Below are 23,353 nucleotides of genomic sequence, written 5' to 3'. Positions count from 1 at the left end.
TTTCACTTCAGTTTCCTGTTGGGAAAAGTCCGTGTTATGATGAGATACAGCAGCAAACGTGGCGTAAAGACGAAGTCAAACTCAAAGCCTCCTATAGCCACACTGAGCTATTATGGTTTTCTTTTATTTGTTCTCGTGCTGGTGAACTAGTGTTTATTTTTTACATAAAGGAGGTGATTAAATGGCCTGGAATTGTAAGGAAAATAATAATAAAATAATAATAAACTTAATTTACTCGACTATAACAATAGCCTGTGTGTTGATAAGCGCTGGCTTCTTTTGTGTGTGTGTGTGTGTGTGTGTGTGTGTGTGTGTGGCAGCTTTTATCTCGTAATTGGTTTGTGTTCAGGGTGTGTGTGTGTGTGTGTGTTCTTGCACTTGCAGCATACTGAGGACCAGTGAAGGGTTTTTAACCAACAAAGTGAGGTCATTTTTACAATGTGAGGACATTTTGCCCGGTCCTCACTTTGTTTTCATTCAAATCACTTCCTCAAGTTGTAAACATGCTATACTCAGGTCCTCAATTTAGTACAAAAACCCTGTTTTCCAGCCCCTGGTGTTTCACACACTTTTGGCTCTGGGGCTCCACCTGCAGACATTTCATGGTACTGTACCCAGAAGTTCTTTATAGATGTCATTCATAAAGTAGATATTTGTAGTTGTGTTGATTTATAAAGTGGAAATGCTAGGTCCTCACTTTGCCAGCACTTTTACCCGGTCCTCATTAGCAGCAAGTACAAGAATGTGTGTGTGTGTTCTTCTACTTGTGGCATACTGAGGACCAGTGAGGGCTTTTTAACCAACAAAGTGAGGTCATTTTGGCCGGTCCTCACTTCGTTTTCATTGAAATCACTTCCTTAGGTTGTAAACATGCTATACTCTGTTTTTAACCAAGGTCCTCAATTTGGTACAAAAACCCAATTTTTCAGCCCTTTTTGCTCTGGGGCTCCACCTGCAGACATTTCACGGTACTGCACCCAGTAGTGTTTTTATAGATGTCAATCATGAAGTAGATATTTGTAGCTGTGTTGATTTATAAAGTGGAAATGCTAGGTCCTCACTTTGCCAGCACTTTTACCCGGTCCTCAGTATGCAGCAAGTACAAGAATGTGTGTGTGTGTTCTTGTACTTGGGGCATACTGAGGACCAGTGAGGGGTTTTTAACCAACAAAGTAAGGTCATTTTTACAAAGTGAGGACATTTTGGCCAGTCCTCACTTTGTCTTCATTCAAATCACTTCCTTAGGTTGTAAACATGCTATACTCAGGTCCTCAATTTAGTACAAAAACCCCGTTTTCCAGCCCCTGGTGTTTCACACACTTTTTGCTCTGGGGCTCCACCTGCAGACATTTCATGGTACTGCACCTAGTAGTTTTTTTTTTTATAGATGTCATTCATGAAGTAGATATTTGTAGTTGTGTTGATTTATAAAGTGGAAATGCTAGGTCCTCATTTTGCCAGCACTTTTACCCGGTCCTCAGTATGCAGCAAGTACAAGAATTTCTGTGTGTGTTCTTGTACTTGCGGCATACTGAGGACCGGTGAGGGTTTTTAACCAACAAAGTGAGGACATTTCGGCCGGTCCTCACTTCGTTTTCATTGAAATCACTTCCTTAGGTCGTAAACATGCTATACTCTGTTTTTAACCAAGGTCCTCAATTTGGTACAAAAACCCAATTTTCCAGCCCTTTTTGCTCTGGGGCTCCACCTGCAGACATTTCACGGTACTGCACCCAGTAGTGTTTTTATAGATGTCAATCATGAAGTAGATATTTGTAGCTGTGTTGATTTATAAAGTTGAAATGCTAGGTCCTCACTTTGCCAGCACTTTTACCCGGTCCTCAGTATGCAGTAAGTACAGGAATGTGTGTGTGTGTGTGTGTGTGGTTGTGTACCTGTTGTACTGTAACACCGGTTCCTCCGCTGTCGCTGCCAAAATGTCACTTCCTCTCTTTCACAATTAAGCGACTCTCGGTTTGCTGATGAATTGTTGCCGAGTGTTCGCTGTAATAACGTGTTCCGCTGTTTTAAACTCACACACACACACACACACTGGACTCTGAGATAAATAAAAGTCTTTGTGGCGGAAAAAAAGCTTAAAGTCATTTGCATTCGAAAGAAGAAGAGGAAGAAAAAAAGAGCCGTCTTCTCTCAGCTTCTCCCCGGAGAGGTTTTTATTTGTGCCGTTTGCCCTCGTCTGCGCTAAAGCATTTTCTTATTTTTAGTAACGGTGCCTCGACCTAAATCAATCATTTAAGCGTGAACCTGCCCTTCTTTCTCTCTCACGGAGTGAAGGTTGGGGATAAAGGCCTTTATCGTCCGGGTTTTTTTTAGCGCGTTGCAGAAGAATAGCTGTCGTGTGTTTGCACTGCGGGGGTCGTCGGCATCACTCCTGACCTGCAGCAGCGCTCGTGTTTGCTCACAGGTAAATCCTCGCCGTTTGCTCCCAGCAGCTAAAGTCAAGGTCGTGCTCGGTGATAATGAAGGACTGGTTTGCTGCTGCCGCTGCTGCTGCTGCTGCTGCTGCTGCTGCAGACAGACAGACAGACAGAAGGTGTTTGGGGTTATTTTTAGAAGCACCATCAACATCGCGCTCCTTTGCCCTTGCGAGAAAACGACTTTTACCTTCTCTGCTCGTGTTTATTTCTTCCGCTTCGTCGGTGGAGGTTAGCGTGGGGATGATGAAATAGCGGTACTTAACTTCCGCGTGTTGCTCTGGAAATGATTGTGTTTTATTTTGTGCGTTAAAGCAGGTCGACGCCCGAAAACCACACTCAAATCAACACAAATAAACTGCATTCTCCGTTTATTGTTTTCCGTCGTAGCCTGAGTGTCGCCAGACTGGAAAGGGGTGTGGTCACAGACCTGCAACCAATCAGAACAATGAGCTGTGTGACGTTTTCCAATCAGCCAATTACTACCTATAACCTCAAGGTGGCAGCACTAGCACCAGAAGCAGCAACAGCCTTCTGGTGTTGCTTTCATATGCATTTGAGTAAATCATGAGATTTACGGGGTTCCTTGAATGCCTTTTTTTTTTTTACCCGTTCAACTAAACTGTGTTTGTTTGTTGTAAAGTTCCAGCCTGAACCTTAAAATCCCATTCATGTTCAGAGTATACAGTCTAGAAGCCCATCTCTCTGTCTGAAGTAGTTATTACACGGTCCAGCAGAGGGCGCAATGAGCGCAGCTTGAGCTTCGCATCCAACTTGAATCATCAGAACCCGTGGTTGAATTCTCAATTTAAAGTTTTGCCGTTTTTGCTTTTACAAAAGCTGCTATATGTCTCTTCTCTGTCGTCTTTGCGTTAAGCCCGCCCCTTTTTAGGACATTCTGAAGTTGGTTAAAACACCGTCTGCTAAGCAAAAGAGTCAGAGACAAGCTAACAGGCTAACATGAGAACATATTACCAGATCCCCACCGATATAACTAGACGGTGGACGTGAATCACTGCTACGATACAAGATTTTGTGGCTAACGCGTGGTAAATCATGGACTCGGACTAGATTTACCAAGAGCTAGTCTGCACAGCAATTAAATACATTACGCTGCCCAATGCTAATGGGACGCTAAACCTTCCTATCCTTGGCCTTTAGACTCCAGGGTTAAATGTTTGTCACATCAGATTGTGTTCCATACGTTCACTGACTCTCTGGAGTAAAGATGAAGGGAAGCTAATCAGGAAGTTGAAGATGTCAGGATATCTGAAGGTCTGGAGTAATGTCCTCCGTGATGTTCAGTCTGTGAAGTTTTGGATTTAAATGGATTTAAAGTGACGATTTACTGGCCGCGTTAATTTTTGCTGTATTTTTTCCTGCCAACATGGCGGTTCCGGAGCTCTATACTAGCGTATTTCCTAGTTTGACAACAACAACAACAACAACATGTGGACTCACTGAAGTAGAAAGAGTTTGGACGCCACTCCTGAAAAGGTTGAGTTAGCTTAGCAGAGGTTAATTTAATCAAACACAGCCAAGGACGTGGACACGGCGTCCTGAGAAGAATAGATAAACAGATGTTTGTGTGTGTGTGGTGCTAACTTTGCTAATATCCAGAGCGTGTTTTTGAGAATCACTGCTGTGCTGCAGGACTTCACATCAGGAGACTTTGACGCTCAGAGATCTCCAGGCAATTTCCGCGTGGCCTAAAACCAGCGCGGAGAGACAATATGAGACAAATTGTCTCTGGTACCTCGGGGAGTTTTGTCCTCTGCCTTCACTCCTTTACTTTACTGTCTCGCTGCTCTGGTTCCTTCTTGTTTTCACCTCTCTCACTCTCTGTGTCCTCAGGCTTTACCAGAGCTTTAAGAATAATAATACTCGTGATTATTATTGTTGTTGTTGTTGTTGTGGTGGCAGATCTGATTTCTGCAGGACTCTGGCAGTGTTTGTGGAGTCACTTTGAGAAAACCCTGTCAGGAACTTAGACCAGCTCGGATTTCTCGGCGTAGATTGGAATCGTCGGACAGATTAGCACTTTTGTTGCGTTATATTTAGGCCATGAACACATAGTATGGTATTTATAGACGAGAATATTCCACTCTTTCTGTTTTCAGATTAAATATGCTTAAATAGGCCATAGAGAGCTGTCATTACCATGCCAAACCTTTAGGCGGCAGTGTATCTGGAAGCACACAGCCATGCTAGCTAGTCAGACTCCTCAAAAAACAACAAGGAATGGAATAAGTGACTTCCTGTTCCTTCCTTAAACTCTGTTTACCCTTTCAAATTTTTAGTTTTCTTTTCAAAAACGACCTTGTTATTGTTTATCGTTGGATAGTTAGCTAAGATAGATGGATCAATAGATAGGTAGTTGGCTAGTTTGCTAAGATAGATAGATCAATAGATAGATAGTTGGCTAGTTAGCTAAGATGGATAGATCAATAGATAGATAGTTGGCTAGTTAGCTAAGATAGATAGATCAATAGATAGGTAGTTGGCTAGTTAGCTAAGATAGATGGATCAATAGATAGGTAGTTGGCTAGTTAGCTAAGATAGATAGATCAATAGATAGGTAGTTGGCTAGTTAGCTAAGATAGATAGATCAATAGATAGGTAGTTGGCTAGTTAGCTAAGATAGATAGATCAATAGATATGTAGTTGGCTAGTTAGCTAAGATAGATAGATCAATAGATAGGTAGTTGGCTAGTTTGCTAAGATAGATAGATCAATAAATAGGTAGTTGGCTAAGATAGATAGATTGATATGTTGTTGGCTACCTAGCTGATATGTTAGCTAAGGTAGATGGTTCGATAAATAGTTGGTTAACTAAATAGCTCGTTAGCTAACAGGCATACATGTAGCTGTATGCCTGTAGCGATGGCCTTCACTTGTCGGACAAGATGTTGTTCCTCTTCGCTTCAGTTGGACGCTTTACCGCCTAATAGCGCATTCCCTGGCTAGTTTGTCCATTCTGGCTTCCTGTAGACACACGGTGGCCTTTGGAAAGCAAAGACCTTGCCTAAATTTTCTACAAAGTGGCTTAAATTAGCTTTGTTTTGGGTTTTCAAACCACGTGACATCACCTCATAGAAGCCAAAAAGGCCTTAATTTAACCGTACTGTGATTAAGTCGTTGCTCGTCTTCACCTCATTATGAGATCTCACGCTGTGTCCCTATGGACTCCATGCATACAAACGAAAGTGTGTGTTCTTCTAAAAGCCTTAAGTGTGTGTGTGTGTGCGTGTTCACCCGTCTATACGTCCCAAAGATCGCCTATAGCAACACCAAACCAGACCATAATATACAGGATATTCATGTTTTATCCCCACAGTGGGATTTCCTCATTACTGAAGAGCAGAGAAGCCTCAGGCTCATGAACATGAACATGAACATGAACATGAACATGAACATGAACATGAACACACATCAGTTTCATCCTCAGAGCCCTGAGGCCTAATCACCACTTCACCATACTCATCACCTCAGAGCACGGAGATGAATCTCATGTGACGGCACTGAGAATTTACACCTCATCATCATTGTCATCATCATCGTCGTCATCGTCGTCGTCTACATTTTAAAAGCAACACGTGATCAGCTGTTGCTCTGTTAAAGCAGCAGTACGTCGTTGTTGTTTTTTAAAGTTCCATCAACACGTCATTAGCAAAATTCATGTTCAGGGATCGCAGATTAACGACCTGAGCTCCTGTCGTCACATGACCACGGACAAATGACATCATTTTATACATGTGTCACATGACTGGAGACAGTGTCCGTCAAAATGAGGACACAAGTTTATTTTATTAAGTGTTATTTTATTAAAAGTTTCTTACTTTGAGTTATTAATTCTCATATTGTTGATCATTTGGATCAGATAGCTAAGATGGATACAGTAGACAGATAGATGCTAGTTAGCTAAGATATATAGATCAATAGGTCGTTGGCTCTTTGACTAAGATATATAGATCAATAGGTCATTTGCTAGTTAGCTAATATATATAGATCAATAGATAGGTAGTTGGCTAGTTAGCTAAGATAAATCAATAAATAAAGATTGATTGAAATCAATAGATGGGTGGTTGGCTATTTAGCTAAGCTAGATAGATCAATAGATAGGTCGTTGGCTAGTTAGCTAAGCTAGATAGATCAATAGATAGGTAGTTGGATAGTTATCTTAGATAGATAGCTCAATAGATAGGTAGTTGGCTAGTTAGCTAAGATAGTTAGTTGGCTAGTTACCTATGAAAGATAGATAGGTAGTTGGCTAATTAGCTAAGATAGATAGGTAGTTGGCTAGTTAGCGAATATAGATAAATCAATAGGTAGCTAGTTAGCTAAGATAGATAGATCAATAGATAGGTAGTTGGTGAGTTTGCTAAGATAGATCAATAGATGAGGTTTGTAAAGCTATTCTCTTGCTTTTTGTTGATTTTTTTGAGGTTTTCTTTGCAGCGTAGGCAGTTCCTGTTGTAGTTTAGCCAGTAGGAGGCGCTCTCACTCTCACTTAACTGCCGTGTGATTTGTTCAAGTCTCTCGTGATGTGACAGACTGTCAACAGAATGTAGGGAAGTGTCATTGTGTCGCTCAGATCACACGATTTACATCACGCTGGAAGGTTTTCATGCTAATGCGGATGAATATCGCAAAATAAATGCTGCTGCAGCTTTAAATGAAAAGAGCGTCTTTTTTTTTTTTTCCCTCCAGTTCTGAGTAATGTTTGTGTCACAGGACGAGAATCTGTGCTGGAATGTTGCCGTTTGACAGACGATGAATAATTTATTCGTGCCGAATGTGCCGTCACATCAAAGCAGCTGCTGCTTAACCGCCAATTTCTCTTCATTACGAAGCCGTTTGATCTGCGCGTGATTGACTGACCCTGCGGGGAAACTGCCGAGAGAAACTCCACCGCGCCGTTTTCGTACAAATGCAGTCAAAATGTCTTTAATGCCGTGTTTTTCGTCCGATTCATTTGCATAAACATGACAGGTTTTTCGCTGTAACTGGCTGTAATTGATCAGCGAAACAGAACGGTGGCATTGTTTTGGTGTTGTTTGACCAGGGTGGTCGCGTAAGTCACTCTAAGCTTACTCTTCTGCACCAAAGTCCATAGAGAAAATCAACGGTTTTAGCTCATGGGAACACAGGAGGTGGTGGTGGTCCACCGCTGCCTCTTGTGGTCATTTCGTGTCACTGAGGTGAATCGGAACTAAGTGTTTCAAACACTGAAGACAAACGATAACATTTGTTAAACCCCATTGAGAAAATCACTGATTTTATCTTGCAGCGATACAGGAGTTGCTGCTCTACTGCTGCCTCTTGTGGTCACTTTATGTCACTTCAGTGAATCAGAACTAAGTAATTCTCACACCAAAGACGCAAAATAACATATTTGAACTTAGTGATGGAGGCAGCAGTCCATTAAAAACTACTGTGTGATGTGATGTAAAAATGTTGATTTTCTTTATGGAGTTTGGTGCAGGAAAGTTAGCGGCGTAAGAAAGTGACGCTAACTTCAGTTTCCTGTTGTCTAATAACAATACTTATCTTTAGAATATGTTCACACCCTAATTTGACAGACTTTTCCAAATGTAATATGACGTTTAGCTCAATTTGTAAACCGCTAACTCTCCCACACCAAACCCCAAAGAGAAAATCACTGATTTTATCTTGCAGCGATACAGGAGCTGCTGCTCTACTGCTGCCTCTTGTGGTCACGTTATGTCACTTCAGTGAATCAGAACTAAGTATTTCTCACACCAAAGACGCAAAATAACATGTTTGAACTAACTGATGGAAGCAATAGTGGATCAACGGCTCCTTGGTTTTCTCTATGGGGTTTGGTGCAGGAAAGTTAGCGGCGTAAGAAAGTGACGCTAACTTCAGTTTCCTGTTGTCTAATAACAATACTCATGTTAAGAATATGTTCACACCTTCATTTGACACACTGTAATATGACGTTTAGCTAAATTTGTAAACCGCTAACTCTCCCACACCAAACCCCATAGAGAAAATCACTGATTTTATCTTGCAGCGATACAGGAGTTGCTGCTCTACTGCTGCCTCTTGTGGTCACTTTATGTCACTTCAGTGAATCAGAACTAAGTATTTCTCACACCAAAGACGCAAAATAACATATTTGAACTTAGTGATGGAGGCAGCAGTCCATTAAAAACTCCTGTGTGATGTGATGTAAAAATGTTGATTTTCTTTATGGAGTTTGGTGCAGGAAAGTTAGCGGCGTAAGAAAGTGACGCTAACTTCAGTTTCCTGTTGTCTAATAAAAATACTTATCTTTAGAATATGTTCACACCCTAATTTGACAGACTTTTCCAAATGTAATATGACGTTTACCTCAATTTGTAAACCGCTAACTCTCCCACACCAAACCCCATAGAGAAAATCACTGATTTTAGCTTGCAGCGATACAGGAGCTGCTGCTCTACTGCTGCCTCTTGTGGTCACTTTATGTCACTTCAGTGAATCAGAACTAAGTATTTCTCACACCAAAGACGCAAAATAACATATTTGAACTTAGTGATGGAGGCAGCAGTCCATTAAAAACTCCTGTGTAATGTGATGTAAAAATGTTGATTTTCTCTATGGGGTTTGGTGCAGGAAAGTTAGCGCCATACGAGTTGACGCTAACTTCACTATCCTGTTGTCTAATGACAATACTTATCTTAATAATATGGTCACATACTAATTTGACAGACTTTTCCAACTGTCATATGACGTTTACCTCAATTTGTAAACCGCTAACTCTCCCACACCAAACCCCATAGAGAAAATCACTGATTTTATCTTGCAGGGAAACAAGAGCTGCTGCTCTACTGCTGCCTCTTGTGGTCACGTTATGTCACTTCAGTGAATCAGAACTAAGTATTTCTCACACCAAAGACGCAAAATAACATGTTTGAACTAACTGATGGAAGCAATAGTGGATCAACGGCTCCTTGGTTTTCTCTATGGGGTTTGGTGCAGGAAAGTTAGCGGCGTAAGAAAGTGACGCTAACTTCAGTTTCCTGTTGTCTAATAACAATGCTCATGTTAAGAATATGTTCACACCTTCATATGACACACTGTAATATGATGTTTAGCTCAATTTGTAAACCGCTAACTCTCCCACACCAAACCCCATAGAGAAAATCACTGATTTGCTCTACTGCTCTGCCTCTTGTGGTCAAGTTATGTCACTTCAGCTAATCAGGACTAAGTATTTCTCACACCAAATACACAAAAAAACATATTTGAACTTAGTGATGGAAGCAAAAGTGGATCAAAAACTAATGTGTACTGTGATGTAAAAATGTTGATTTTCTGAATGGAGTTTGGTGCAGGAAAGTAAACATGTTCTTCAGAGAGTTTCCACTTAAACTAGTGTTGTTTTTAAATGTCTATTGTTTTCATATATTGTGTCTTTTGTCTTTCAGTCCGATAGAATCCTGTCAGAACTTCTACAAAGACTTCACGTTACAGATCGACATGGCCTTCAACGTCTTCTTCCTCCTCTACTTCGGCCTGAGGGTGAGACGGAGCTCCCAGGATGCACTGCTGCATATTTCATGCGTCTTGTATACAGTAATTTAGTATGGACTTAATGAGCAGGCGTCATTTGACACACATTAAACATTCAACGTCAGCCGTAACCTTTAAAGAATCCTTCGTTTCAACCTCGTTAAAAGACAATTTCAGTCACGTTATCAAGTCATTTAATTTGCTTTAGTTGGAAGGACATTGATGAGTTTGTTTGTTTGTGTTTTATTTTGTTTGTTTAGTTTATAGCAGCCAACGATAAGCTGTGGTTCTGGCTGGAGGTGAACTCTGTGGTCGACTTCTTCACCGTTCCTCCTGTGTTTGTGTCCGTCTACTTAAACAGAAGTTGGCTCGGTAAGTCTGCAAATCTTTACTATTTCTATATACGAGTCTATTATTTTACCTTCTCACCGTACAAACACTCTGAGGAATAAAAGTGCTCAGTAGAACCATATAAGGTTCTTCGTCTTGTCCTCATACACTCTTAGAAATAAATAAGGGTTCTTCTACAAGGGCTGAGGTTCTACCCGGAACCATTTGCTTCTGAAAAAACCTTTTCCTGAGAAAGGGTTTTTCAAGGGTTCTTGTTAAAACTAATGGTTCCAGTAAGAACCATTTTGATCCAGAGAACCATTTAAAACCCCTTTCCTGAATAAAGGGTTTTAAAAGGGTTCTTGCTAACACTAAAGTGGTTCTACCTGCAAAAGGGTTCCAGGTGGAACCTTTATAAAAAGGTTCCACCTGGAACCAAAAAGGGTTCTCCTATGAGGACAAGTTGAAGAACTTTATATGGTTCTACTCAGCACTTTTATTTCTAAGAGTGTAGGAGAACCCTTTTTGGCTCCAGGTAGAACCTTTTTATAACGGTTCCAGCTGGAACCCTTTTGGAGGGTTCCACCAAGAACCCGTTTGATCCAGAGAACTCTTTAAAACCCCTTTCGTGAATAAAGGGTTTTAAAAGGGTTCTTGCTAACACTAAAGGTTCCAGGTGATTCTACCTGCAAAAGGGTTCCAGGCGAAACCTTTATAAAAAAGGTTCTACCTGGAACCAAAAAGGGTTCTCCTATGAGGACAAGACGAAGAACCTTATATGGTTCCACTTAGCACTTTTATTTCTAAGAGTGTTCTAGAACCTTTTTATCAAGGTTCCACCTGGAACCCTTTTGGAGGGTTCCACCAAGAACCCTTTCAAAGAAAGGGTTTTTCAAGGGTTCTTGGTAACACTAATTGTTCCACAAAGAACCATTTTGATCCAGAAAACACTTTAAAACCCCTTTCCTGAATAAAGGATTTTTGCTATCACTGAGGGTTCCAGATGGTTCTACCTGCAAAAGGGTTCCAGCTGGAACCTTTATAAAAGGCTTCTACCTGGAACCAAAAAGAGTTCTACTATGAGGACAAGCCGAAGAACCTTGGTTCTACTTAGCACTTTTATGTAGGAGAACCCTTTTGGGGGGTTCCACCAAGAACCCTTTTAAAACCCTTTATCCAGGAAATCAGAAGCAAATGGTTCCAGGTAGAACCTTTTGGAACCCTTATTTCTAGGCTTCACAATAAAAAGCAGGAGATTACCAGGGGCACAAAGTTGAACGGTGGCCCCCTCTATAGGCTGGAACCATGAACTGCACTCATGCTAATGGGGCCCCCAGGTCTCTTTTGCCTCAGGCCCTTAAAATCTCCTTGAAACAGCCCTGTTTTTCCATATTTTCTTCTCCAGCTCCACCCGTTAATCTCGTTTATTCCTCCTCCTCCACTCTCTCTCCTGTGCTTCCATGTTCCTCCTCTTTTTTCCCTTCCCTTCTCTTTTAATCACTTCCTGTCTGTGTGAAGACTCTGCTGTGTCTCTGAGTCTCCTCCCTCCTCATTGGAAGTGACAGAGCTGAGCTCCTGTGATGTTTCAGGGACACACAAGCAGCAGAAAGAGTGTGTGTGTGTGTGTGTGTGTGTGTTCTTGTACTTGCAGCATACTGAGGACCAGTGAGGGTTTTAACCAACAAAGTGAGGTCATTTTTACGGAGTGAGGACATTTTGGTCGGTCCTCACTTTGTTTTCATTGAAATCACTTCCTTAGGTTGCTATAACATGCTATACTCAATTTGTAAATTTTTTTTAACTACTATTTACTAAAATTTACTATGTCGTCCAAATTTTTTTTGGAAGACATAGTGTAGTATGACTTTTTTGTCAAATTTTAGACCAACATTTTTTTTCAATTTTTTTTTCAACTTTTTTTTTCAAATTTTGGAAGACAGAGTATAGTATGACTTTTTTGTCAAATTTTAGACCAACATTTTTTTTCATTTTTTTGTCAAATGTTTTTTTCAATTTTTTTTTTTCAAAAAAAAAAGGCAATTTTTTTTTCAATGTTTTTTTTCAAATTTTGGAAGACATAGTATAGTATGACTTTTTTGTCAAATTTTAGACCAAAATATTTTTTTCAATTTTTTTTTCAAATGTTTTTTTCAAAAAAAACATTTCAATTTTTTTTTCAAATTTTAATTTTTTAATTTTTCGAAGACAGTATAGTATGACGTTTTTGTCAAATTTTGGACCAAAAATTACAAAAAAAAAAAAAAACATCAAAAAAGTTTTCCAGCCCATTTTGCTCTGGGGCTCCACCTGCAGACATTTTATGGTACTGCAACCAGTAGTTCTTTGTAGATATTTGGAATTGTGTTGATTTATAAAGTGGAAATGCTGGTCCTCCGTATACAGCAAGTACAAGAATGTGTGTGTGTGTGTTAGTGTGTAAGTGTTGTTGTTGTTGTTGTGTCGGTGAATGTGCTGCACCTGGAAAACCCTCACCGTGGTCCGTAACTGCGGTGTAATGGTTTCATTCACACTGGGAAAAAATGCACATGCATGTGTTTTCCCCCCAACACACACACACACACACACACACACACACACACACACACACACACACACACACACACACACACACACACACACACACACACACACACACAGAGAGACAGGAAAACACCCTAACCTGGATTATATAACGACCTACTTTCCCTGCGTACATCAGTGCAGCAGTAGTTTCTCTCTCAGACGATGTTTCGTCTCTATTTTTAAAACTTCACACGTTTTGTTCACATTTGTCTCCTAAAATCACACCTGCACGTTAATACAGTAGTTCAGTGTATTTTTTGGTGTAAATAAATGGAAGCGAGTGTGATGATGACCTGGTTTCCTGGTTATTCTGTATATGTGTGTGTTCAGATTTAGACGCAGTGAGAATCCTTTGATTAGATTTAAGCACAAAAAGCAGCTGGTTATTGTTTTGAGAAGATTCTCATCTGTGTGAAAACATCAGTTGTTTTCCTCTATGGGATTTGGTATGTGGGACACAAACAATTTACATTTTTATTGTTCATCTTCTCGCATATTTGCGTATTATTGAATGTTTAAATCAACTCAAAAGCTTGGTCAGCGCTTGCTAGGCGTCTCCATACATCACCGCTCACAGTTAGCGCATGTTTCCACGCGTTAAAGTGCCGCAAAGCCTTAGTTATGATAAATGAAGATTGCCCACAACAAGCTAGCAAGACAGTTTCCAGATCACTGATGAGACGCTGAAATTGTCTCATTAATATTCATGTTCCGGGGAAGGACGGGTACATGATTAGCTTACTTAAATAAGCGCTATTAATATGGAAATGAGAACATCCAGCGCGGTGTTTTGACAGCGACATAAGCAGAATTGAAACTGCGACGGACGTACGTGAGGAACGGGGGAGGGGGGACGCTCCTTCTTTCTTTATTTACCGACGGTCGTAACGCGCGACGTTTACTGCTTCGCCAATTTCCCGACGTCTATATATCGCGGACGCCCGCGATGCAGGAAAGCTTCGACAGGCGCGTAACCGCCCTTCCTGATAATCAATAAACCGAGTCGATAATCGGTGATTTATCCGTGTTGGCGGGCTTTTCTCAGAGGAAAACAAAGGAAGGATGTCGTGCTGTTGTTGCTAGCAAAGTCATCTCCACGTTCCCCAGCCACTGTGTGTGTGTGTGTGTGATGTATGATAATTACGTTAGCGCTCCTCCAGCAGTGGTCTTAACACCGCTGGAGATCGAGTGACTGTGCTTTTGGATAATAAAAAAGATCACTAATAAGGTTCTGTGGGGCAGTATATTATATACATATACTGTATATATATATATATATATATATGTGTATGTGTGTATTCACCTGAGTCGCGCTCTTCCGCCGCCGCAAATTAGACATTGATTAAGAGGAGAGCAATGTGCAGCTAATGTAAGAGGGCGCGCAGAGTTCTGCCTCGGAAAAAGAAGAAGAAGAAGGAATTAATCTCCTTTAACTACTCGAAACTGAGTGCTGCTCCCAGGAGAGTCGCAGCAGCAGAGGATTAGCATTTTACTAGCTGCGGAAAGATGCTACGAGCTACCGCGGCTACGACTGAGTCGCGTCTCTCGGCGGCCTGTTGATAGTTCACGTTTTTATGCGTTTGTTGTATGGAAGTGCTGACACATGGTTAGCGCTAATGATGCTATTTGCTATCCGAGACATGTGAAAAATCTGCGCCACGTCCGTTAGCATTAGAGAAAACATGGCTGCTATCGGGGGTGCAAGAAAAATCTGATTTTTAACCACTTAACAAAAGGCTAAGTATAAGTATGTTTTAGGAACATATATCGTGATAATATTATATTGTGACTTAAATATCGTGACAATATCATTTTGTATCGTTATAATATTGTTGACATATATATTATGCTAATATCGTATTGTGATGTCTCTGTTCAAAAAAAGAAAGAAAAGGAATTAATCTCTTTCAATTACTCGAAACTCCCAGGAGAGTCGCAGCAGCAGAGGATTAGCATTTTACTAGCTGCTGAAAGATGCTACGAGCTACCGCGGCTACGACTGAGTCACGTCTCTCATCGGCCTGTTGATAGTTCACATTTTATGTGTTTGTTGTATGCGAGTGTGGACACATGGTTAGCGCTAATGATGCTATTTGTCGTCATATAGCCTGGGAGAAAACAAGCTAGCACGCTCTTAATGCTGTAGTACGGGAAGTCATGCGCTGAATCTACTACAGCGCTAGTAGCTGTTGTTTGCCACGCGTATAATCCACGCCACGTGAAAAATCTGCGATACGTTTGTTAGCATTAGAGAAAACATGGCTGCTAGCGGGGACGCAAGAAAAATCAGTCAAATCTTTGTCAGTTTAAGTGTAAGTTTGTTTTAGGAACATAGTGCTGACACATGGTTAGCGCTAATGATGCTATTTGTGGTTATATAGTTAAAAGGCTAATTTTCGTCAAATCTATGTCAGTTTAAGTGTAAGTGTAAACTCCAGTTGTAAAAGGCTGCGTAACAGTGAGATAAAGTGGAAAACACAATTATATATTATTGATTTCAGTTAAGCTTAAGTTATTTAACAGTATTTTAATACACTGCAAACATTTTCATGTAAAAATTACAGTAAAATATTTTTTTTTTTTGCACCTTTCTGAACAAAATTGCTTAAAAAGAAAGAGTAGAAATAATGAAAACAAGCCAGTGCAGCAAATAAATTAATATGAAACGGGGAAAAATGACATAATATACATATTTAGAAGAAATATATCATAAGAATGCCGATGTTTATAGTCTTCATGGAAACAGCCTAAATGTCATTGATGCACACAACCCTTCAGTCATGGTGTGGTTTATAGCTATCTACTGCCATCTAGTGGTGCTTTTATATACTGCCTTATATCAGTGTTAAATACTTCTTTTTAAAATATCACAATTTGAATAGAAACTGTGTTCATTATTTAAAGAGTCTGTAAATCAAACATTAATTTATTTAACTTATTTCTTTACAAATTCAAAAATTGTCTTTCTAAATTCCAAAAATGTTTCTTTCAAATCCATCGTTTGCTTGTTTATTAAACACACAATTAACTAGAATTGACTACGAATCTGCTTATAAAACACAAACAGCACACAGTTACTATTTCCTCTCATTTAATCTTCGTGAAGAATTGAAAAACAATCTTTCTTCAGTCCATTTCCAAGACAAAGCCAATTAAAAAGTGCTTTATGGAGACATTAGAGTTTAAACTTTACATTAAAAACTATGAAACTAAAATACAATATAAGTAATAAGTGTACTTTGGAGTGAATATACTGTATTTTGCTGTTTTTACTTTGTTTTACAATGGAAGAATTCCATTTGTGCCACTTTGTAAACCGTGAACTCTCACACCAAACCCCATAGAGAAAATCAGTGATTTTTAGCTCACGGGGGACACAGTAGTTGCTGGTCTACTGCTGCCTCGTGTGGTCACTTTGCGTCACTTCAGTAAATCCGAATGACGATTTTCAAACACCGAAATAACAACAAACTTTTTAATCTGACAGATTTTTTTTTCTCCATGTCAGACAAAGCTGTGGAAACAGGAAACTCATATTTTTAAATCTGGATTATTGTTTCCGGATTTTCGTCGGCGCTAATCCTCTTGTCGGAGTTAAACCTTTTATTTATGATTATAAAGTACATATATAATATAAAATCACTTGTGTGAAGCGATACAGGGGAACGAGAAAGGTAAATCTGTTTGGATTGTTGCTGGGATTAAAAGCACCGTCATTAAATGAAAAAAAACAAAAAAAAAATCCCAGACTTAATAAAAGCTGGAATGTTTCAAACGTCCCAGATGAGGCTGACGAGACGGACAAAGCAGTCGTCAACCCGGGATTTTAGGATTTTAGTTGAGTTTTTCAGTCTTATGAAGACAAATTAGCTTCTTTTGTCGCTTTATATTTGGATTAATCGCATTTTTCTGGACGTAATTTCGACCTAAAAACCACTGAATCACAGATTATTTTTTTTGAAAGATTTAATCCGAAGCCATGATTCCTCCCAAGCTTCTGGTTTACCGACGAACGCACAGCGACGTTTATCTGGCGAACCTTCAGGAGACGTGGAGGAGGAAGAAGTCGTGCGGAGATCTTTATCAGAACGGTTACAGAGTCAGGCCGGGCCACCGCGGACAGGAAGAGGCGGGGCTTAAACATTCGGTCTGGTTGTGTTTACAGTTTGTGTCCAATTGGGGTAAGAGTGGAGAATCTGTGTAGAAAATAAGACCGAAAACTTCACCGATAATCGTCTAAATGTTCTGGTTTACTTTGTTTTCTCTTAAGTTTGTGAGAGTCACACCGAATAGACATGAGTCCTTGAAAGTGCTTGAATCTGAAAAAAATGATAGGCCCTTGAAAGTTTTTTAAAAAATGATACTGAATAGACACGAGTCCTTGAAAGTGCTTGGATTTTGTGAGTTTGGAAAAAATTTCAAGGTCCTTGAAAGTTTGTGAAAATCATCCTGAATAGACATGGGTCCTTAAAAGTGCTTGAATTTGAAAAAAATTCGAGGTCCTTGAAAGTTTTGTGGAAGTCGCACTGAATAGACACGGGTCCTTGAAAGTGCTTGAATTTTGTAAATTTTAAAAATATTCAAGGTCCTTGAAAGTTTTGTGAAAGTCACACTGAATAGACATGGGTCCTTGAAAGTGCTTGAATTTTGTGAGTTTGGAAAACATTTCAAAGTCCTTGAAAGTTTGTGAAAATCACCCTGAATAGACATAGGTCCTTGAAAGTGCTTGAACTTTGTGAATTAGAAAAAACATGAAAGGTCCTTGAAAGTTTGTGAAAATCACACTGAATAGACATGAGTCCTTGAAAGTGCTTGAATTTTGTGAGTTTGGAAAGAATTTCAAGGTCCTTGAAAGTTTTAGAAAATCACACTGAATAGACATGGGTCCTTGAAAGTGCTTGAATCTTGTGAATTTGAAAAAGTAAAGTTCAAGGACCTTGACAGTTTGTGAAAATTCCTCAGAATAGACATGGGTCCTTGAAAGTGCTTGAATCTTGTGAGTTTGGAAGAAATTTCAAGGTCCTTGAAAGTTTGTGAAAATCACACTGAACAGACATGGGTCCTTGAAAGTGCTTGAATTTTGTGCATTTGAAAAAGCATGGGAGAGCATGAGGATGACAGAACACCACAGACGTCTCACAGTGAGAAAAAGTGGAGACTGAGACAAAAACACCAAACGTTTTTTAATGACGTTATTTTGTGGATAGATGAAGATAGATTAGGATTAACGTTGTCCAAACAGGTTAGAGTCTCACTAAAGCTCCTCTACGTGGATTTACATCACTTTTCATTACACAAACACACTGTTGTTGGTGTTCTGTCCGGATCAGTCGTGTTATATAAGACCATGAGGCAGGTGTCACATTGTTCTACCATTAAAGTAGGTCACACACACACACACACACACACACACACACACACACACACACACACACACACACACACACACACACACACACACACACACACACACACACACACACACACACACACACACACAGAGAGGTTGTGTGGAGTCATGCTCTTCTTCTTCTTCTTCTTCTTCTTCTTCTTCTTCACAGTTGTCTCTCTGAGTCACTGATGAACGACGTTCAGTTCCTTCTCTCAGTTCATTCACGGCTGAATGAATGAAAGTGAAGTTATTGTTAGCTTAGCATCAGCTATTGTTGTTGTTGTGATTCAGTATCTGACAGTCAGTGTGCTGGAAGTAAGCAAAAATAAATGCAATTCAAGGCCCTGGAATGTTTGTGAAAATCAACCTGAAGAGACATGGGTCCTTGAAAGTGCTTGAATTTCATGAATTTGGGGGGTGGAATAATAAATAATTGAAGGACATTGAAAGTTTTTGAAAATCACACTAAATATACATGGGACCTTGAAAGTGCTTGAATTTTGTGAATTTTTAAAAAAAATTCAAGGCCCTTGACAATTTGTGAAAATCCCTCAGAATGACATGGGTTTGAAAGTGCTTGAATTCTGTGAATTAGAAAAAATCAAATGAAAATCAAGCCCCTTAAAAGTTTGTGAAAATCACCATGAAGAGACATAGGTCCTTGAAAGTGCTTGAATCGTGTGCTAGAAAGAAGTGAAGTTGATAGTCAGGTAAATGTCTCACTTTTTGTTGCGGCGCCACCTACTGTTTCATGCCCAGCGTTGCTTGATGTACGTTGACTGTACTGAAGCAGGACAAACGTGGACTAGGATGAAACTAGCACAGGTGTTGTGGACACTGTCTATTATCGCTGTTGACGTGAGATTCCGTGCAGAACAATGAGCGAGTAAAGTTGTAAGTAAAAGTAAAAAATGTGATATCTGGGAAATGAAAATTCCAACATCTCTTTTCTCACCAAAGACAAATTTACAAAGACCGACTTTGACCAAGATCCGATTCAGTCCATGAATTTGATGGAATTTAGTCCTGGAAAGTCCTTGAATTTGATGTTAATTAAGCTGTGGAGACTGTGTGTAATATGACACAACTGTATTTGCTAATGTCTCTTTGTGTCTCTGTGTCTCTGTGTCCTTGTCTTCCAGGTCTCAGGTTCTTAAGAGCGCTCAGATTGATCCAGTTCTCAGAAATCTTACAGTTTCTGAACATCTTGAAAACAAGGTGAGAATAAAAAAACCTCAGTCGCTAGTAAACAACAACAACAACAACAACCTCAACCTCAAAACCTTCTTCTTTCTTCTTCTCACAGCAATTCCATAAAGCTGGTAAACCTGTGTTCCATCTTCATCAGCACATGGCTCACAGCTGCTGGATTCATACATTTGGTGAGTACACGCACGCACATTGTATCATATATATTTTTTCGTCATTTTTGTCTATGTCATTGTTTCTTTGTTTTCTTAACTTGTTTTTTCTTAAGTTTGTGAAAATCACACTGGATAAACATGGGCCATTGAAAGTGCTTGAATTTTGTGAATTGGAAAAATAAAAATTCAAGGACCTTGAACATTTGTGAAAGTCACCCCAAATAGGCATGGGTCCTTGTAAGTGCTTGAATTTTTGTGAATTTGAAAAAAAAAAAAAAAAAAAAAATAGAGGGCCTTGAAAGTTTGTGAAAACCATTCTGAATAGACATGGGTCCTTGTAAGTGCTTGAATTTTTGTGAATTTGAAAAAAAAAAAAAAAATAGAGGGCCTTGAAAGTTTGTGAAAACCATTCTGAATAGACATGGGTCCTTGAAAGTGCTTGAATTTGGAAAAAAGCAAGGCCCTTGAAAGTTTGTGAAAGTCGCCCCAAATGGACATGGGCCATTGAAAGTGCTTGAATTTTGTGAATTTGAAAAAAAAAATAGAGGGCCTTGAAAGTTTGTGAAAACCATTCTGAATAGACATGGGTCCTTGAAAGTGCTTGAATTGTGTGAATTAGAAAAAAAAAAAAAAAATCAAGATCCTTGAAAGTTTGTCAAAGTCACGCCAAATAGACCTCGGTCCTTGAAAGTGCTTGAATTTGGAAAAAAATCAAGGCCCTTGAAAGTTTGTGAAAGTTGCCCCAAATGGACATGGGTCCTTGAAAGTGCATGAATTGTGTGAATTTGAAAAATAAAAAGTTAAGGACCTTGAAAGTTTGTGAAAATCCATCAGAATGGACATGGGTCCTTGAAAGTGCTTGAATTTGAAAAAAATAAGGCCCTTGAAAGTTTGTGAAAATCTCCCTGAATAAACATCGGTCCTTGAAAATGCTTGAATTTTGTGAATTTGAAAAAAAAAAAATTTCAATTCAAGGCCCTTGAAAGTTTTTGAAAATCACACTGAATAGATATGGGTCCTTGAAAGTGCTTTTAAATGAGTCAGGTTTAAAATAGAGAAACTTTCAGATTAATTAAAAATAACTCGAAGAAAATACCCTGTGAATTTGAACCAGTTAATAATCATTATCAGATTAAATAAAGTATAAAAACCAAGTTCACCGTTCTCTTCTGTCACGTCGCACTAACCCGGTTTGGCCACTAGATGGTGGTCTAAGCTCGATAAACGAAGATTATGATAAACATGGAACTCAAATCTAATTCTTCTTCTTCTTCTTCTTCTTCTTGTTAAATTCCAGGTGGAGAACTCTGGGGATCCTTGGGAAAACTTCCAGAATTCCCAATCCCTTTCCTACTGGGAGTGTGTTTACCTGCTGATGGTGACCATGTCCACAGTGGGCTACGGAGACGTCTATGCAAAGACCACGCTGGGACGACTCTTCATGGTCTTCTTCATCCTCGGCGGTTTGGTAAAAACAAAACAAAAAAAATTAAAAATAATCTGGCTTTTTCCCTGACTCCGCCCCCTTCCCAGTGACCCTTCGTTAATCCCGTCTGTTCCCAGAGATTTTAAATGAATGAATAATTAAATATGTAGTGTGGTTGTATTAGATACTGAAACACAATGAAAAAAACCACAACAAAACATTAATTTAAGAAAATATAGACGTTTTTTGGTCACTTTGTAAACCTGCTCACTCTCCTTCACCAAATCCCATTGAAAAAAACAAGCAATTCACAGGAGCTGCTGATCCACTCCTGCCTTTAACGGTAACTTTAAATACGTTATTTGGTGACTTCGGTGGGTTTGACGTACTTGGTTCCCGAATAACCAAAGTGACACAAAGTGACCACACGAGGCAGCAGAGGACCAGCAGCTGCACCATGAGCTAAAAATCCATGGTTTTCTCTATGGGGTTTGGTGTGGGAGACGAAGAGGCTTAAAAATGTGGCCCGGACTCCAGTTTCCAGCTTGAAAGGAGGCGGAGTCTCAATCACCACTGACAATAATGTCAGTATCTTATACAACTACACTTTAAAAAATGACTTTAAATATATATTTTGTACAGTTTAAAGCTATGAAATGTGTATTATTGCTTTGTTATAGCCCTGTGTTTAGACAACTGTACTTAAATGACTATGTGCTCCTTTGTCCCCGCCCCCTTTTATGTCATAATAATAACTATAATAATAATAATAATAATAAGCTTCCTGTGTGATAATGTTGTGACAGTTTCAGTTACAGGACGCTCCTTCCTCCAAACCAAACCCCAAACCCTGTCGTCCTCTGTCTCTTCCCCACAAATTCCAACAAACACAGGGGCAGGGAGATGAAGCTTAGGCCACCCTGACGGTTACCATGGCGACAGCAGCCATGATATAACGGGGTTCGTCCTGGGGGTGCCACTCAAACACAAAATAATAAATAAATCATTTATTTAGCATCAAATAGCAACACATTCTCATTCACAATAACTAATGACTCTCTCACACCAAATCCCATTCAAAAAAAAGATTAAATGTGTTATTTAAAGACTTCAGGGTTCGAAATACTTGGATGCGATTTTACCGAAGTGACCCAAATTGGCCAAAAGAGGGCGCAGTGCGCCAGCAAATCACTGTGTCCCTGTGAGCTGAAATTGATGGTTTTCTTTATGGAGTTTGGTGCAGGAGAGAAAAACTAAACTAAACTAAAATCTGATATTTCATGTGTTCAGTCAGTATATCATCGACATATATGTTAATAAAACACAATTTAGTAAGGCTGAGACAATATTATATACATAGACAAAAGATAACAAATCAATAACGTGCACTAAAAGGTTGTTAAACTCGATTCAAACGATTCTCGATGAAAAAATTGATGCAAAGCATAGTGTGTTAAGTTGATTTATTCAGATTTTGGCATCAAAACAATACGGTTTGTATAAGATAATGTGATAATGTGATCACACGAAGGCAAACTTAAGACAAAAGTTAACATTTATTCATCCAAAACAAATAAAAACTTACTTCCTGTACAAAGAAAATAACTTAATAAATAAAAGCTTAGGCTAGCTGCCTTTTTCTCCCAGAAGTTACATAAATAAACTGTGCACAGATAACACAAACTGGTGTTTTGTGTGGTTTTTCAAAATAGAAACTTAAGATTTTTTTTTTCAAAAATTCAAAAATCGATTTTCAAGTTTATGAATCGATTCAGAATCATGGATGATTAGAATCCTGAATCCAAATAATTGAAATTCAACTCCAAATTGTTGATTCTGGCAATTTTGTGCCCTTGATTTTTGAAATTCAGCGATGTCGCTAACGTTTACCAGTAAAAAATTTCAAAAATTAAATTTTTTTTTTTTTTTAAATTACCAATATAAATGGCTTCACCTGTTATTTGAATACTTTATTTGCCAAATTATTTAAATTCAACTCCAAATTGTTGATTCTGGCAATTTTGTGCCCTTGATTTTTGAAATTCCGCGATGTTGCTAATGTTTACCAGTAAAAAATGTTTAAAAAAATTCAAAGATTTTTCAAAAAAATTACCAATATAGACGTTTGGCACTTTATTTGCCAAATTATTGAAATTCAACTCCAAATTGTTGATTCTGGCAATTTTGCGCCGTTCATCCACGTCGCCGTTTAATGTGCGAAGGAGTTTACTTCAGAATTCAGCGATGTCGCTAACGTTTACCAGTAAAAAAATGTTTTTCTAAAAAATTACCAATATAAATG

The 23,353-nt window shown here is 39.1% G+C and overlaps 1 protein-coding gene across 2 annotated transcripts in view; it reads left to right on the top strand.

Annotated features, from left to right (window-relative positions):
- Window positions 1-23,353, top strand: part of kcnma1a (potassium large conductance calcium-activated channel, subfamily M, alpha member 1a) — a gene marked incomplete at both ends in the record, with an annotated part of 217,230 nt that overhangs the window by 96,098 nt on the left and 97,779 nt on the right. For both annotated transcript variants that reach the window (XM_083897754.1, XM_083897755.1), the window contains 5 exons: window positions 9,872-9,965; window positions 10,217-10,328; window positions 19,404-19,479; window positions 19,568-19,643; window positions 20,923-21,093. In XM_083897754.1, coding sequence (XP_083753880.1) covers window positions 9,872-9,965; window positions 10,217-10,328; window positions 19,404-19,479; window positions 19,568-19,643; window positions 20,923-21,093 — 529 coding nt within the window. The remainder of the gene's footprint in view (window positions 1-9,871; window positions 9,966-10,216; window positions 10,329-19,403; window positions 19,480-19,567; window positions 19,644-20,922; window positions 21,094-23,353) is intronic.

The sequence above is a fragment of the Microchirus variegatus genome (assembly GCF_963457635.1).
Source record: "Microchirus variegatus genome assembly, chromosome: 11".
Taxonomy (NCBI): Eukaryota; Metazoa; Chordata; class Actinopteri; order Pleuronectiformes; family Soleidae; genus Microchirus; species Microchirus variegatus.
Note: the sequence above shows the minus strand (reverse complement) of the source record. Positions and strands in the feature narration are given on the sequence as shown.